Source organism: Hypanus sabinus, chromosome 4 (genome assembly GCF_030144855.1).
Source record: "Hypanus sabinus isolate sHypSab1 chromosome 4, sHypSab1.hap1, whole genome shotgun sequence".
NCBI lineage: Eukaryota > Metazoa > Chordata > Chondrichthyes > Myliobatiformes > Dasyatidae > Hypanus > Hypanus sabinus.
Window position 1 is genome coordinate 133,822,706 of NC_082709.1, and position 17,866 is coordinate 133,840,571.

Genomic DNA, 17,866 nt, shown 5'->3' on the forward strand with positions numbered 1-17,866 from the left:
TATTTCAGTATTTTCCTATTACATCATCACTAGCAGGGAACCTGTCAACAACTCCCATCAGAAACTTGTATTCTTTGCTGATCCTTAACCCAATCTAAAATGCTCCCTTTGCCCATGTGCTGTGACACCTAGCTTCTACTGTGACTTTAACAATTTGCTATTCTCTTTTTCTTCCAAGTTCCTCCATCTTTTCTAAAACATTCAATTACCTGAAATCATTAGCAAATGACAATGCACTTGCTGTAGTTAGGTCCATGTCATAGCCACTTCATCATTCCCTTTAAAAATTAACTTGCCTATTTTATTTCTTACATTGTAGAGAATTGTGAGCCAAGTAATTGTCCTCCACTCCCCCCACAAGTACAGATCCTCTCTCCCTCTCCTTTGTTTTGATACTGCAGATTTCCCAATCTTTAATTTTTCCATTCCGAAAGGATAATATCTCATTGTCTAGCTGAAGACCTCCCTCGACTCAGTGCTTCCATGCGTCGTCAGCTCTGCTTAACCTCCAGTTTTGCTCTTTTGGGAAGTGGATTTCAATCGTATTTGCTTGCTTTCCACGGGAACCTCATTCGCCAATATAATAATCGTTGGTACTCTGTCAGTGAATCCTGAGCCAGGGCATTTTGTAAAGCAATGAAACTTAAAGATCACAATTTGCATTTGTACCTGTCACAACCTCTCATCTTTTACCAAAACCTTGAAGCTGCCTATCTTACCTCATATTTTATTTTCTCGCCTGCCTTTGCCTTCTTCAAGCTTTCCAGTGCCGCTAGACGCCCTCGTTTTTCTCTGCGATCACGTTTTGCACGTGTTATTGCCAAGCCACAAGAGTTTGCATCGCCTGAAAAATGTAACACCTCCCATTTAATACACAAACACAGATCTCATCTGGACATTTGGATAATGTGGTAGGTAACCTTTCCCAATACAGCGCTTTCCGGTAATTGCGGGCACTGGTTAATCCAGACAGCCAACTATAAAAGAGCAAAAACTCATCGAGAAAATGGCTGGGATTCCCTTCATTTATTTGGGAAACTATGCCACTTAATTGGGGCAGGAGATTATGCCAAACTGTTTCTCAGTAGTCAGTTGCACACACTTGTGTGGCCATTAGACACTACACTCTGCTTAGAGAGAACAGTTCTTAAATAGCGTCAGTTGTGTGTGTTTGTATTCAAAAAGCAGTGATTTTTATCACTCAAACACGAGGAAATCTGCAGATGCTGGAAATTCAAACAACACACACAAAATGCTGGTGGAACGCAGCAGGCCAGGCAGCATCTATAAGGAGAAGTACAGTCGCTGTTTCGGGCCGAGACCCTTCGTTAGGACTAACTGAAAGAAGAGACAGTAAGGGATTTGAAAGTGGAGGGGGAGGGGGAAATCCAAAATGATAGGAGAAGACAGAGGGGGAAGGATGAAGCCAAGAGCTGGAAAGTTGTTTGGCAAAAGGGATACAGAGTTAGAGAAAGGAGAGGATAATGGGACCGGAGGCCCAGGGAAAAAGAAAGGGGGAGGGGAGCACAAGAGGGAGATGAAGAGCAGACAAGGAGTGATTGTGAGAGGGACAGAGAGAGCGAGAGAGAAAGGGGGGGGGGGTAAATAAATAAATAAGGGATGGGGTGAGAAGGGGATGAGGGGCATTAACAGAAGTCAGAGAAATCAATGTTCATGCCATCAGGTTGGAGGCTACCCAGACGGAATATAAGGTGTTGTTCCTCCAACCCGAGTGTGGCTTCATCTTGACAGTAGAGGGATCAGAATGGGTAGTAGTATCAGAATGGGATGTGGAATTAAAATGTGTGGCCACTGGGAGATCCTGCATTCTCTGACAGACAGAGCGTAGATGTTCAGCGAAATGGTCTCGCAATCTGCGTTGGGTCTCACCTATAGAAGGCCACACAGGGAGCACCGGACGCAGTATACCACACCAGCCAACTCACAGGTGAAGTGTCACCTCACCTGGAAGGACTGTCTGGGGCCCTGAATGATGGTGAGGGAGGAAGTGTAAGGGCAGGTGTAGCACTTGTTCCACTTACAAGGATAAGTGCTGTGAGGGAGATTTGTGGGAAGGGATGGGGGGGATGAATGGACAAGGGAGTTGTGGAGGGAGCGATCCCTGAGGAAAGCAGGAAGGGGGGGGGAGGGAAAGATGTGCTTGGAGGTGGGATACCGTTGGAGGTGGCGGAAGTTATGGAGAATTATATGCTGGACCCGCAGGCTGGTGGGATGGTAGGTGAGGACTAGGGGAACCCTATCCCAAGTTGGGGAAGCCCCTTTCTTTAAAAAAAGGAAGACATCTCCTTCGTCCTGGAATGAAAAACCTCATCCTGAGAGCAGATGCGGCGGAGACGGAGGAATTGCGAGAAGGGGATAGCATTTTTGCAAGAGTCAAGGTGGAAAGAGAAATAGTCCAGGTAGCTGTGAGAGTCAGTCGGCTTATAGTAGATATCAGTAGATAAGCCGTCTCCAGAGGTAGAGACAGAAAGATCAAGAAAGGGGAGGGAGGTGTCAGAAATGGACCAGGTAAATTTGAGGTCAGGGTGAAAGTTGGAGGCAAAGTTAATGAAGTTAACGAGCTCAGCATGCACTTCATTCCTCCCCCTCCCACTCCTGTCTTCTATCATTTCGGATCTCCCCCTCCCACTTTCAAATCTCTTACTATCTCTTCGTTCAGTTAGTCCTGACGAAGGGTCTCGGCTCGAAACGTCAACTATACTTCTTCCTATAGATGCTGCCTGGCCTACTGCGTTCCACCAGCATTTTGTGTGTGAATTTTATCACTAATAGCTGGTGAGAAATAAGCGGTAAGTCAACTCGGATCTGTTTTGCTCACTGTAGTTTCAAGCATTCAGTCTTGGAGATGCCATAAATGAAACAGTTTCACTACTTCAACAAATTAGGAACTATGAAGAATTTGAAGGCATTGACAATCATCTTGAATGTTACAATGGTAACGTAGATTTGAAGGATGCAATTGTTGAAAGCATTTTACGAAGATAGTCCATCAGTTCGTTATCTGCACAAGGTGTCTGCCCGATTTTGTTCATTTTTAGTTAATGTAAACTATATTATTTCATGTAAATTTGTAACCACACAACTGCTACAGGGATCATGGAGAGGGAAAGGGGTGTGCACATCTCAAGTCGTTTTTTTAATGTCATTTTGACCATAAACTGCTGGTACAGTGCGCAGTAAAAATGAAACAATGTTCCTCCAGGACCATGGTGCTACATGAAACAACACAAAAACTACACTAAACTATAGACCTACACATGACTACATAAAGAGCACAAAACAGTGCAGGGCAGTACAATAATAAATAAATAAATAATAAGACATAGGCACAGTAGAAGGCAAATTCCAATATAATAATAAATGATGTAGATCTCAGTCTAGATTCTGGGTATTGAGGAATCTGATGGCTTGGGGGAAGAAACTGTTACATAGTCTGGTTGCGAGACCCCAAATACTTTGGTGCCCTTTCCCAGATGGCAGGAGGGGGAAGAGTTTGTATGAGGGGTGCGTGGGGTCCTTCGTAATGCTGTTAGCTTTTTGGGTGCAGCGTGTGGTGTAAATATCTGTAATGGCAGCAAGTGAGACCCTGATGATCTTCTCAGCTGACCTCACTATCCGCTGCAGGGTCTTGCGATCTGAGATGGTGCAATTTCCGAACCAGGCAATGATACAGCTGCTCAGGATGCTCTTGATACATCCTCGGTAGAATGTGATGAGGATGGGGGGTGGGAGACGGACTTTCCTCAGCCTTTGCAGAAAGTAGAGACACTGCTGGGCTCTCTTTGCTATGGAGCTGGTGTTGAGGGACCAGTTGAGATTCTCCACCAGGTGAACACTAAGAAACTTGGTGCTCTTAATGATCTCAACAGAGCCATCAATATTCAACGGAGAGTGGTCACTCCATGTCAACAACCACTCTTTGTTTTGTTCACATTCAGAGACAGGTTGTTGACTTTGCACCAGTCCATTTGCTGCTGCACCTCCGCTCTGTAAGCTGACTCATCGCTCTTGCTGATGAGACCCACCACGGTAGTGTCATCAGCGAACTTGATGATGTGGTTCGAGCTGTGTGTTACAGCACAGTTGTGGGTCAGCAGAGTAAACAGCAGTGGACTGAGCATGCAGCCCTGGGGGGCCCCCGTGCTCAGTGTGATGGTGTTGGGAGATGCTGCCTCTGATCCGGACTGACGGAGGTCTCCCAATCAGGAGGGCTAGTATCCAGTTGCAGAGGGAGGTGTTCAGACCCAGCAGTCTCAGCTTTCCAATCAGGTGCTGAGGAATGATTGTGTTGAATGCTGAACTAAAGTCTATGAACAGCATTCAAACATACGTCTTTTTTGTCCAGGTGGATGAGCTCAGGTGGAGTGTGGCAGCAATGGTGTCGTCTGTTGAGCGGTTGGGATGGTACGCAAACTGCAGGGGGTCCAGTGAGGGGGGCAGCAGAGTCTTGATATGCCTCCCGACGAGCCTATCGAAACACTTCATGATGATGGATGTGAGTGCAACAGGACAACAGTCATTGAGGCAGGACACTGAAGACTTCTTCGGCACAGGGACGATGGTGGCAGCCTTGAAGCACGTTGGAATGACGGCGCTGCTCAGGGAGATATTGAAGATGTCAATGAGAACATCTGCCAGCTGGTCTGCACACCCTCTGAGCACTTTGCCAGGAATATCGTCTGGTCCAGCAGCCTTCCGTGGGTTGACACTGCAGAGTTTTCCTCACATCGGCTACGGTAAGACACAGCAGCCGGTCATTGGGAGGAAGAGTGTTCTTCCTCGCCACCACGTCATTTTCCACCTCAAACCGGGCGTAGAAGTTGTTCAGTGCATCTAAGAGGGAGGCATGACCTACACAGGCAGGTGATGTTGTCCTGTAGTTGGTGATGTCCTGAATGCCCTCCCACATGCGCCACGTGTCACCGCTGTCCTGGAAGTGACTGTGGATTTGCTGGGCATGTGTACGCTTTGCCTCTCTGATGGCCTGGGGCAGTTTGGCTCTCACTGTTGTTAGGGCTGCCTTGTCACCTGCTCTGAAGGCAGAGTTACAGGTCCTCAGCAGCGCATGCACCTCCGTGGTCATCCATGGCTTCTGGTTAGAGCATGTAGTGATGGTCTTGGACACAGTGATGTCATCGTTGCACTTGCTGATGTAACTAGTCACTGATGCTGTGTACTGTAAGATCCTTCAATACGAATGCAAATTTATTAAGCGGTAAAATTGTCAGGGAATCTTAGTAAGCCAGAATTTTAATGAGGCACAGCACACATTGTTTAAACATTCACTAGAGATAGATAGAAGGTACATCTAGCTAAGGGTGGCTGACCACTGTGTGGATACATTCCTGACAGAAGATACAAGCCTGTAGTCAATGCAAGAAACATTCCCCTAAGAATTGAACTCTCCTGTCATTCATTTCAACATCATAAAATAGCTGAGTCCCGATCCTGATGAAGGGTCTCAGCCCGAAACGATGACTGTTTACTCCTTTCCACCGGTGCTGCCTGGCCTGCTGAGTTCCTCCAGCATTTTGTGACAGTTGCTTGGATTTGCAGCATCTGCAGATTTTCTCTTATTTGTGACAAAACCGCTGAAATACTTTGATGTTTTTCAGACACGTGGGGAAGTGAACCAAGGAATAGCAGATCGATTTCAACTCTGACAAGTACAGAGAGATACATTTTGGGAAGTTAGACTAGGGCAAGGATATACACAGAGGATGAGAGAACCCCAAGGATTGCTGCGGAACAGAGAGACCTATGGGTATAAGTATGCATCTGAAGTATAAACCCATGCATAAGTATACATGGCAGTGTAGTGGTTAGAACAAAACTTTACAGATTTCAGGACTCAATTCATGCCATTCTCTGCACATTTTCCCGTGACCAAGTGTGTTTTCTCTGGGTCCTCCAGTTTCCTCCCACATTCCAAAAGTCAGGGTAATGAGTTGTGGGCAAGTTATGTCAGCACTGGAAGTGTGGCAAAATCGGAGGCCATTCCCAGCCCAATCCTCGGACTGTGTTGGTCATCGTACATGAGAAATAGAGCTATCAATCAATGGGGACAGAACATAATGTTCTTACTTAGACATTATTCAGGACACTGAGTACAAGAGTAGGGACATCGTGGACAAACTGCTGGAGAAAGCAGACCAAGAACACTACAGTGTTGGTTGCCACACTACAGAAAGGTTGTCATTAACCTAAACGGCACGGCAAAGATTTGCGAGAACGCTGTGGGGTCTGGGTGGCTTGAGTTATAAGGAGACTGGATTGGCTGGGACTGTTTTCCCTGGAACAAAGGAAGCTGAGAGGGGAACCAGTAGAAGTTTATATAATCATGAGGGCCACGGATCAGATGGATTGTAATTGTCTTTTTCTAAGAGAACAGGAGTCTAAAACTAAAGAGCACAGGTGTGATTTAAGAAGGGAAAGACCTGAAGTGAACCAGAGTAAAATGTGTGTTGACACAGAAGCATATGGAAGGAGTTGTCAGAGAAAGTGGCAGAGGCAGGTACAATTACAATGTTTATAAGATATTTGTACAGATATATGGATAGGAAAGGTCTCCCTCCTCTCTTCACCCCCATCCACAGGGGTCTTTCCAACCACATTACCCATGGTTGATCCCCCTCACCACACACACTTCATTCTGGTGACTGCCTCCACCCCCCCCCCCAAACTCACCACCCATTCTTCACCCAGGGGTGACACCCCCCTTCACTGTATATATACACACACAGACACACACCATACCCTGGGGTGACCACTCGCTCTCCACACACACCCCTCACCCGCCACATACCCCCTCACCTTGGGGTGACCCCCTCACTCGTCTCACACACACCCCTCACCCTGGGGTAACCCCTCACTCGCCACACACCCCTCACCTTGAGGTGACCCTCCTCAGTCGCCACACACACCGCTCACCCTGGGGTGACCCCTCACTCCCATCCACCCCTTACCCCGAGGCAACTGACAGACACACACAGCTTTCTCCTTTCACAATGAATCCCCAGATCTCCTTTTAACCCACCGCCACCCGAGAGTTTACCCTTCCCCTTGATCCAAACCATTGCTGTCATTACCCTGCCCATTTGGCTCGGCTGCAGTCTCCCTCTCCGGACCCATTCGATGCTTTTTGCCTTAACCGCTGCTAAAATCGCACCAAAATGTGGCGCCAAATCTGCCGGAACTGAGGCGAATGGAACTGCACGCTCGGATGTACGTCATGCAGCAGCGCACCAATCGGAACAGAGAGCGGCTGGGCGCCACCATCTTTGATCAGGTCAGCAGAAGATTTCCGCCCGTCTCTGCTGAGTGACAGTTGCCCAGATTAGGCTACAGCCGTGAAGACGCACCGCGGCAGTTGCAGAGAGCGAGCCTAATAGACTCTTCCCTACGCTTCTGTCGATGGCTGGCTCCCGCTGAAACAGGGTGCCGACGAACACGTTGTTCATGACAACATGAAGTAAATCGTTTGAACACATACTGTAGTTCCTGCAGTATTCTGTGTGCTCAAGATTTCGAGCAAGATTCGTGGAGTTGTCTTGCTGAGAGGAAATGTTGAACTCTCCCTTTTCTGTGCATGTTATTTGAAGGAAGATGAACACTTCGTTTTCCAAGAAGGCAAGTAAAGCGCCATTAAAGAAGTTGAACAGTTGTACACTATTAGCCTGAGTTCCAGAGGAAGCTTTTGCTCAGTTCGTGTCTAACGGCCACAGTATGCTGCAAGCTTTACCTCGTAGCTCAAGGAATGTACCGTAAAAGTCACAAGGGAACAATAAGTTGATCTTTTTTTTAATTCAGCAATTAAACATATGACCAAGTCATTAAAATTCTGTTACTAACTATCAGTAAGTTCCAAGATCTAAGCCTCAATGCAACTGAATCCTTGATTTCCTCACTTGTAGACCTCAGTCAGTTTGGATTGGTAATGACATCTCCTCCATGATCTCTATCAACACAGGTGCATCACAAGGTTGTGTGCCTAGCCCCCTCTCTACTTGCTTGATGCTTATGACTGTGAGGCTAAGCACAGCTCCAATGCCATATTCAAGTTTGCTGAGGACACCACTGTCGTGGGCCGAATGGTGACCAAGCAGCATTTAGGAGGGAGATTGAAAACCTTGGCTGAGTGACGCCACCACAACAGCCTTTCACTCGATGTCAGCAAGACCAAGGAGCTGACTACAGGAAGATGAAACCAGAGGTCCACGAGCCAGTCCTCATCAGGGGATCAGAGGTGGAGAGGGTCAGCAACTTTAAATTCCTTGGTGTTATCATTTCAGGGGGTATGCCCTGGGCCCAGCATGTATGTGCCATTATGAAGAAAGCATACCAGTGCTCTCTTAGAAGTATGTAAGGATTTGGCATGATGTCTAAAACCTTGACAGACTTCTTTAGCTGTAGAGTGGAGGGTATACTGACTGGTTGCATCATGGCCTGGTATGGAAATGCAAATGCCCTTGAATGGAAAAGCCTCCAAAAAGGTAGTGGATACAGATCATTTACCCATCATGAGTAAAGCCCTCCCCACCACTGAGCACATCTACAAGCAGTGTTGTCATAGGAAAGCAGCATTCATCATCAGAGCCATGCTGCCATCAGGAGGAAGGTACGTGAGCCCCAGGACCCACACCACCAGGTATAGGAACACTTATTACCCCTCACAAATCCCACTGGGGACAATTTCACTGCCCCCCCCCCCCACCGCTGAACTGTTCCCACAACAAATGGACTCACTTTCATTGACACTTTGTCTCATTTTATTAATATTTCTTGCATTTTTTTGTTTATATGTATTTGCCTTGAATGCCCACAAGATGAAAAAAATCAATTTATTTACTATCCTCCTCTATATCTGTGGTCTTCCTCCTGTTACAACTCAAGAGAAAGAATCAGCCTCATCACAAGTGAATTTCCTCGTTATCACGTGGGATTGAATTGGTAAATGTGTTCAGAAGCCTGGTTTTGATTGAGTTCAACGAATGATATGCTTTTCATGAAGCAGGCTAGTTCCAATCACTTTTCAACTAATCGAAATGTTCAACCTTTGTCTTTACCAGAATGGCTTAGGGGAACAATTCAAAATGACCACTATAAAATAACGTTTATTTTTACAAAGGGGCATAAATGAGGCAAATTCTTTGTTGCCCCCATGCACCAGACTTGTTCCAACAGGGCTGTGTCATGGTGAGCCAGAGAGTGAAGCCAGTACCTTCGTGTGGCAAAATGTGACTCCAGAGGGTCTCAGCACAAATAACCAGCTGTTCAGTGTTAGGTTTTGTAACTCTAAAATATGAAACTAATTGAAAGTAAAAACAGGGAGTGAGGAATGCCTCACCAGATGTCAAAGCTGTCAATGAGTTTCACCTTCAGATACCCAAAAAAGTCAGAATCTTTCTAATAACTTAAAAATCTTTCTGTGTTAAACACACACCATTAAAAATATTTTTCAACATCTGTTCAGAAAAAAATTAAAACTTGCTTTCTTTTGTAATCTATTTATTATTTATTTATTATCGTTTTTTTCCTTTTATGTATATGCACAGTATGTTGTCTTGCACATTTTTAATCTGTCTTTGTTGTGTGCAGCTTCTCATTGATTCTGTTTTGTTTCTTAGTATTTATTTACTGTGAATGCCTGCAAGAAAAATCTCAGGGTGGTATATGGTGAAATGGATGCACTTTGATAATAAATTTACTTTGAACTTTTGAACTTCGAACTGAAAGAAAATACACAGTACTGACCTGGTTTTATTTTAATCTAGTTTAATCTATTTTAAATAAATATTTATTTCTGTGTCTAGCACACTGCCCATTACTCCTATTCAATATAATTTTACTGGACAGCAGGAATTCAATTCTTATTTTCTCCATTATCATTCATTCATGCAAGAAAATTCTTATGGCTGCATCTAGACTTTGAACTACCGTTCTCCTGTCACATGGTTCATGACAAGGAGACCGTTGCATAAAAGGTAACTGCAGGGAGATAGGGACCTCAGTATCATTGTCTCAAATCAAGGAGGAACATTCTTGTTTGCAGCTCAGTATATTTACATGGCATGAGAGAATAAGTTGGCATGAACTTTGCCCCATGATTGGTAGCTGTGCTTTTTTTGCTGTGAGTACACTTCTCCAAACAGCCTGATAGAGACAGAAGAAATGTCTGATAAAAAACGCAGATGGCAAGAGGAGAAAGGTGGAGGGTATACACCTGCAGTCAAGATTCTGCGGGAGGTAAGAAAAGATTTTCCGTGTTGTGGAGGTGGGAGTTTGTGAGCAGGTGTTGGTGGAACTGAATTCTGGCCAAGCTATTAAAGACAGTTATTGTATAATTGTATTTATTTTGTAAACAGCTACTTGTAGATATTAGAGATTTTAATAAAATGGAAATATATGTTGCGTATAAGTTTTAACAACAGAAAATTCTGACAAACTGCAAGATGCCGCAAGTAAAAGAAAAAATGTAGTTAAAGTTTAATGTACATTAGAAATTTTTATCAAACACTTTCTAATCTGTTGAGTACTTGCAATGTTTTCAAGTCTTGTTAGCTTTGTAGAATTTGACAGCAATTCCTTGTTTTCAATTTTTATACAATTTCTTACAGCCAGGGAATTTAATGTTTGTCTAAAAGAACGCTTCACAATAGTCCTGTGTCCCATAAAATAACAGCAAATTCCAGCTAACAGTTTTTGTACGTGGCACAATCTAAAGGTCTAGCTGATGTCATGAATTGCAAGAGCAAAGTTCACTTGGTTAGGGATCTCTGAGCTTTGTTGTCAATAACAATATTTTATTTATATTATGCGTAAGGTGCTAAGCCATTATAATGTTGTTTGTGTTTTTTTACTGATGCAGCTGGGGTAGATTCTTATACTGCTGCTGCTTTTTGAAGAGGGGATCATTTTGGATTTTGCCAAGAATTCATAATCATTTATTATTTATTTATACACAAAGCTATTCAACATCTTACTCCATTTTAAATATATATATATTACCTTTCGATGCAGCAGGTTTAGAAGGAGGGAGTTGTATTGGCCGGCGGTGTAGTGGCCTGCTACTGGACTTTGAGATGAATGGTTCTGAGTCCGAATCTGGCTGACTGCCACCATGCTTTCCTTCTGTGCTGGATTGACTGTTGAGGTAGCAGCTCAGCCTCAAAATTAAACAGAAAAATGCCAAAGAAGTGGCAAGAAAGCACCACAATGTGCGGAGATGAACAACAAAGCATTTTAAAAATCAGCAAACACGAGGAAATCTGCAGATGCTGGAAATTCAAACAACAAGACACACAAAATGCCGGTGGAACACAGCAGGCCAGGCAGCATCTATAGGGAGAAGCACCGTCGACTTTTCAGGCCGAGACCCTTCGTCAGGACTAACCGAAAGGAAAGATAGTAAGAGATTTGAAAGTAGAGGGGGGAGGTGGAAATGCGAAATGATAGGAGAAGACCGGAGGGGGTGGGATGGAGCTAAAAGCTGGAAAGGTGATTGGCAAAAGTGATACAGAGCTGGAGAAGGGAAAGGACCATGGGACGGGAGGCCTCAGGAGAAAGAAGGGGGGGGGGAAGCACCAGAGGGAGATGGAGAACAGGCAAACAACTAAATATGTCAGGGATGGGGTAAGTAGGGGAGGAGGGGCATTAACGGAAGTTAGAGAAGTCAATGTTCATGCCATCAGGTTGGAAGCTACCCAGCCGGTATATAAGGTGTTGTTCCTCCAACCTGAATTTGGATTCATTTTGACAATAGAGGAGGCCATGGATAGACATATCATAATGGGAATAGGACGTGGAATTAAAATATGTGGCCACTGGGAGATGCTGCTTTTTCTGGCAGACTGAGCGTAGGTGTTCCACAAAACGGTCTCCCAGTCTGCGTCGGGTCTCGCCAATATATAAAAGGCCACACAGGGAGCACTGAATGCAGTATACCACACTAGCCGACTCACAGGTGAAGTGTTGCCTCATCTGGAAGGACTGTCTGGGGCCCTGAATGGTGGTGAGGGAGGAAGTGTAAGGGCAGGTGTAGCACTTGTTCCGTTTACAAGGATAAGCGCCAGGAGGGAGATCGGTGGGAAGGGATGGGGGGGGGGGGGACGAGTGGTCAAGGGAGTCGCGTAGGGAGCGATCCTTGCGAAAAGCAGAAAGGGGGGAGGGAAAAATGTGTTTGGTAGTGGGATCCCGTTGGAGGTGGCAGAAGTTACGGAGAATGAGTAAAAATGAGTTGTGTACAGACATAATTGTTTATTTTAAGTCACTTGTTATAAATTTTATTTTATATTATTTGATGTTAAAACTAAAGACTAGAATTTTAAGTAGTAAAGAATAGTGCAGATCATTGGTCAAAGTATGGCAGAGTCTTATTACATTGTGTGACCTGATAACCTGATTAAATCTGAGTGACAGACTGCTGCTGCCGGACATTTCTTAGCAAATGTTGTTCTTGGCATCACTGTGCAGTTGCTGCTGTTGGGGTATTTCATCAAGAATGTCCATCTTCACCCTTTAGATTAGTGTTTGAATATGCACAGTTAAACGTGGCACCTTTTGTTTTAATATTTAGAAAGTAATACTAACGTTTTCAGTCCCCAGACCTTATTGCATACCGTAATCCTTCTAACCCTGCAGAATGATTCTTCCTTTCATCCAGAACCTCTGCCCCACCCCCATGAGCCTGACACAAACTCTGATTAAAGGTAACACCTGAAATTAAATCAGTCTTCACTCCTCATTATAAAAATTAATGTTTTGCTGTAGTCTTGGCATTGTAGTTGCAATTGTACTCTTAGAAAATTTATGTTTAGATTACAAGATCCAGTTACCTTTTCTCACCTCAAGCTCTTTGCTTCTCCAATCCCAGTTATTTTACCTCACCCAACCCCCACACCCCGACTACCTCTGCCTCTCCCTGCCCTACATTCTATCTCCCCACCCCTCACTTCCCTTCCCCTGGACTTGCAAACAAGTTTTGCACTGAAACTGATTTTTTTCTTTCTTTAAGGAACTTAAATTTCTAACATCCAAATATGGGTTTAAGCAAAAAAAATTTATATTATTACATGTGTTTTAATAACATTTTTACATGTATCATTTATATTGTGTTTAACCTGTTTTCATACCTTCCTAAACAACTTGATTTGAATACCTCAGTCTTTCTTTTAAATCTGGGCCTACGCTTGATAATGTTGGCCCAGAGCTTTGTAGGCCTGAGCTAAATTTGGATTGTGCTTTGTGTTTAAGTAAAGTGTATCAAATTTCCTACAACAGAACAGTCAACCAGTCAGTTGTACTGATGAAATTTTTCTCAATAGCTCCTAACAGTTTGTGCTAATTTAATTTAAAATTATGTGAACTGGAGAGTGTTTCGTAAGTTCTACTTTAGTCACGTTCATTAGAGAGAGAGTGAGTGTGTGTGTGTGTGAGAGAGAGGGAGAGAGAGTATGTGTGTGTGTGTGTCTTATTTTGTTTCCTTCCGAGGACTATGCATAATAGGGAAGTGTACAGGTGGTTGGATGTTTAGTAGGGATAAACTGGAGTTTAGTTCCCCTCTTTCCATTTCCCAGAGATCCTGCCAGATTTGATGAAAACTTTTCAAGCAGTCAGACACGAAGTGTAGGTAAGTTGGAAAAGAGAAAAGAAAGGAAGGGTAAATTAGGGAATGAGAGTATTTCTCTCTATTCAGCAGCTAACACCGTATTTTCTAATACTACACTTTGAAGGGAGGAGACTTTGCAGAAATGGATGAAAACAGATACTCATTTAAAAATAGAGGCCATTGTTGGGAAAAATTGTCCTTGTTGCTGGTGCTAAATATATTACATTTGTCTTTGCACATTGTCAGAGCCACGTTATCTATTTATTTTCTGTCTGTATTATATTCGTGTTACATATTCTCACACTGGGTTAAGTTAATTTGTCATATGGGTTTGGGTGGCGGTACAGTAGAAATAAATGAACACAGTATAGTAATCTGTTCACCTGCACAGCGGCATACCGTGGGGATCAGTAGGGAGCACATTTTTTTGACCACTCGTCTTTGGTTTAAATTTGATCCAAATAAGCTCATCTTTGATCGCTCATCTTTGAATTTGATCCAATTATACTTGCCTCACTCATTCTTGTTTTGCGTGAATTATAGAAGAGTCTAGTGATTTTATTGTTGGTTTGTTAGACAAAGGTTTAAAGTACTCTTTTAGCTTGGAATTCAGTTAGTTGTAAATGCATTATACAGTGCAATTTTCCCTCGCTTAATCTGTCAGTGTCTTCCAGTCTGTTTTCAAGTATTCATTACATTTTATCAACTCAGATGATAGAGATCAGAATAGTATTTTTGATATTATGAGCAAACAAAATGAAAGAACAAACTTATTGGCACAACAACAATGGTTTTCACACAAACATGAGGAAATCTGCAGATGCTGGAAATTCAAGCAGCACACACAAAATGCTGGTGGACCACAGCAGGCCAGGCAGCATCTATAGGGAGAAGCACAGTCGACATTTTGGGCTGAAACCCTTCATCCTCAGTGCTTCTTCCTATAGATCAGGGGTAACCAGACTTACTTAATGTAGGAGCCACATACGATCAACTTCAGATGTTTGAGAGTCGCAAGACATGAACAAAATTTACACACGTTTTTATTGTTACATACACATTTTGTTACAAAAATTTTATATAAATGTTAAGAAATACATGTACGCAATAATATTTATTCATGCATGTAATTTTTTACACTGTTAATTTGTATTAGTTTCAGTAATCATAATGTACATACAGTATATACCAAATGTTTTCAAAATCCTGACTGATGATTGTTTTAACTATACTGAGCGTCTTTAATACGGTAATGAACTACCGGAACATCTAAGAAAAATATGTGAATTTGCATTTCAGTAACTTAAGATTAGACTGCCAAATATAAAAATAAAAAGGAAAAAAACTGAGATATTTTTAATGATATTTATTTGTCTAAGTAAATATCTGGTCAAAACATGGAGGAAAATATGTAACAAAAAAGCAAACCAATAAAATTAGAGATATTTTAATCAGATACCACCTTACAAAATTACAGTCTTATCATAATATTTTGCTATATAGTGATGATTTTAACACTGTTAGTTTGTTTTTCCATAATTCGGATTTACATGGCTAATCAGCGGAAAAGTTTTTGTGATTTGTTTCATTGTGGCGTTTCAAATTACTGGCTTTGTAATGACTGAGTGGCACATTGCAGATAAAACACAAAGGTTTACCTCCTTTAACGGCGAATACAAAATCTTCCTCCCACTGTGGCTTAAAATGTCTGTTTTCATCTTCATATTTTCGTTTTTACAATTTGATGATGCCATCTTCCTTCACAAAATTTTCACAGACACTTGTAAATAAAACTTGTATCCGCAGTGTACCAACTAGGTCTGCACAATTCAGCGTCCTGTGTTACGCTGCGTTAATGTACATGACGTGAGTGAGGTCAGGCCTAGAGTCACTAACACTTTGAGCGCCCAAAAACGTAGATCTACATTGTGAATTTTGAAACTCGCGCCACTGTCTTCAGCGCCACGTAGCGATTCTCACCAACTCTTGAGCAATGGAATTAAGTCTCAAGGGATTTCCCACGGTTCTATTTATCTCCAAAATGCTTTCCTATTCATTTCTACACAATGGCAGCACATAGTAAAAAGGAGGTCAACCAGCATATTTCCATGAGCTGCACATTGAATGCCAAAGAGCCGCATGTGGCTCGCGAGCAGCAGTTTGGCCACCCCTGACATAGATGCTGCCTGGCCTGCTGCGTTCCACCAGCATTTTGTGTTTGTTGCAATGGTTTTCATCCTTGCCTTAAAGAGAGGTTCAAATCTTTGAAGGTGATCCCATGTAGTAACACGCACACAGTGAATGACTCTATTTCCTTGAACAGTACACTAAGGGCCACATGGGAACTTGTTAGAAGTTGCTAGTATGTTGATCTAAAGAGGAGATATGTCAAGGCTAAGGCTTTACTACAGGAACATTTTAGTGATGAACAGAAAATTGCATCTGCCTACATGGAAAATGGTCTTTCATGGGTATTGATCAAATCTGAAGATGTGAAAGCCTTTCAGGACTACCGTCTTTATCATAGAGGCTGTTGCAATGCCATGGAGGAAGTACTGCACATGTATGAATTGGACATGCTTGCCAATATCTTGACTTATAAAGAAACTGCCCTATAAGCTTCAGGATAGATGGGGAATGGTGGCCTGTGAACTGCAAGAAAGGCACAACCATAGGGCTACTTTCATTGACATTGTTAATTTTATTGAAAGGCAAGGAAAGATTGCAATAGGACTGGTATTTGGGAATACATAGAATGCTCCATCATTGCCAATAAACAAAAGTATGAACAAAACTAAGTCACAACTTTGTTTTAGAGCTAAAGAAAGCAGCTTTGCCACTACTGTGGCCACTGTGGGAAGTAAAACTAAAACTGAACTGGAAATAAAGTAAGGGAAATGGTCTCATCAGCCAAAAACGTTTGTCTGTTCTGTGGGAGTTGGTACACATTGGTTTTCTGCCCGCAGGAGGAGTGAAGGGCTCATAGTGAGAAGCTTGTCTTCCTGGAGGAAAATGGTGTATGCTTTGGCTGCTTATGTAAGGACACTCCAGCAAAGATTGCAGGAAGCGTCTTTCATGCATTGTATGCAGTTTTATGCATCCCAGCATAATTCATATCCACCCAAAGGAAAGGGGAGCAGAATCAGACCAAACCATAAGAGAATCTGACACAGCACTGAGTTATGCCCTGGCATCTAATGGCCTTGCAGAGGCAGGTGGTCATTATTGTTAACTTACCATAGTTCCAGTACAAATGAAGTCTAAGAAGGGCGACAATATAGTGGTTACTTATGCTTTCCTAGATAATGGAAGTACAGCAGATTACTGCGCAGTGGGCCTAATGAACAAGCTCAAACTCAAAGAAAAATGGATACGAATTCCCTTACGCAGCATGAGTCAAGAGAAGGTTGTGAGTAGCTACATTGTTTCAGGGTTGGAACTGGCTGGTATAGATGGTGAAAATTATTGAACTACCTAACATCTGTACACAGGAAAGTATGCCTGCCCATGGAGGGAACATTCCACAAAAGAGGGATCTCCAGGGATGGTCTCACCTAAAACATGCCCATTTGCTGGAGATTGGTTCAGAGATTGAGCTGCTTTGAGGACAAATGTGCCTAAAGCACTGGAGTCTTTGCGGGTGATTTGCAGTGTTAATGATGGACCCGATGCAACCAGAGTAATGTTGGTTTGGAGAGTGTAGATGGACCACTGAGAGGACACCATAGTGATGAAAGAGCCGAAGCTGACAGTTGGCAGGAACTCAGTGCTGAACTTGGATGAGCGTTGGCAGCAGCAGTTTAAGGCAAACTTCCCTGAATGCAGTCAGGATGGACAGCTTGGTTTGTCAAGAGAAGACAGCAAGTTTATGGAGCTGGTTGCAAACTCTGCAAAACTGCTGGGTGGCCTCTACCAGATTAGTTTACCTTTAAGAAAGGAAGAGGTTAATTTGCCAAATAAGAGGAAGGCTGCAGAATAGCATTTTCTAAATCTAAGGAGGAGGTTTAAGAAGGGTTTGTCATTTCACACTGACTCCACAGCTTTCATGAAGGATGTAATCACCAAAGGTTATACTGAGAGAGTGCCTGCAGAATATCTGGAATGCAGTGATGGGGAAGTCTGGTATATTCCACACCATGGTATTTACCACCCCAGAAAAAGGGAGCTCTGTGAAGTGACTTTTCAGGGAACATCACTTAATGCTCAGCTTTTAAAAGGACCATATCTTACTAGCTCATC

At 43.1% G+C, this 17,866-nt stretch overlaps 2 protein-coding genes across 5 annotated transcripts in view; one reads left to right on the forward strand and one right to left on the reverse strand.

The window, feature by feature from the left end:
* pola1 (polymerase (DNA directed), alpha 1) overlaps positions 1-7,227 on the reverse strand; it is a 291,471-nt gene extending 284,244 nt beyond the window's left edge. For both annotated transcript variants that reach the window (XM_059966177.1, XM_059966176.1), the window contains exons 1-2: positions 7,110-7,227; positions 720-844 (exon numbers count right to left, since the gene is read on the reverse strand). In XM_059966177.1, the coding sequence (XP_059822160.1) occupies positions 720-844; positions 7,110-7,152 (168 nt within the window). In that variant the 5' untranslated portion in view covers positions 7,153-7,227. The remainder of the gene's footprint in view (positions 1-719; positions 845-7,109) is intronic.
* A 153-nt stretch (positions 7,228-7,380) lies between these two features.
* pcyt1ba (phosphate cytidylyltransferase 1B, choline a) overlaps positions 7,381-17,866 on the forward strand; it is a 99,300-nt gene continuing 88,814 nt past the window's right edge. Inside the window, exon 1 of one of the 3 annotated variants that reach the window (XM_059968181.1) lies at positions 7,381-7,650. In XM_059968181.1, the coding sequence (XP_059824164.1) occupies positions 7,627-7,650 (24 nt within the window). In that variant the 5' untranslated portion in view covers positions 7,381-7,626. The other 2 variants (XM_059968179.1, XM_059968180.1) reach the window with 2 other exon arrangements.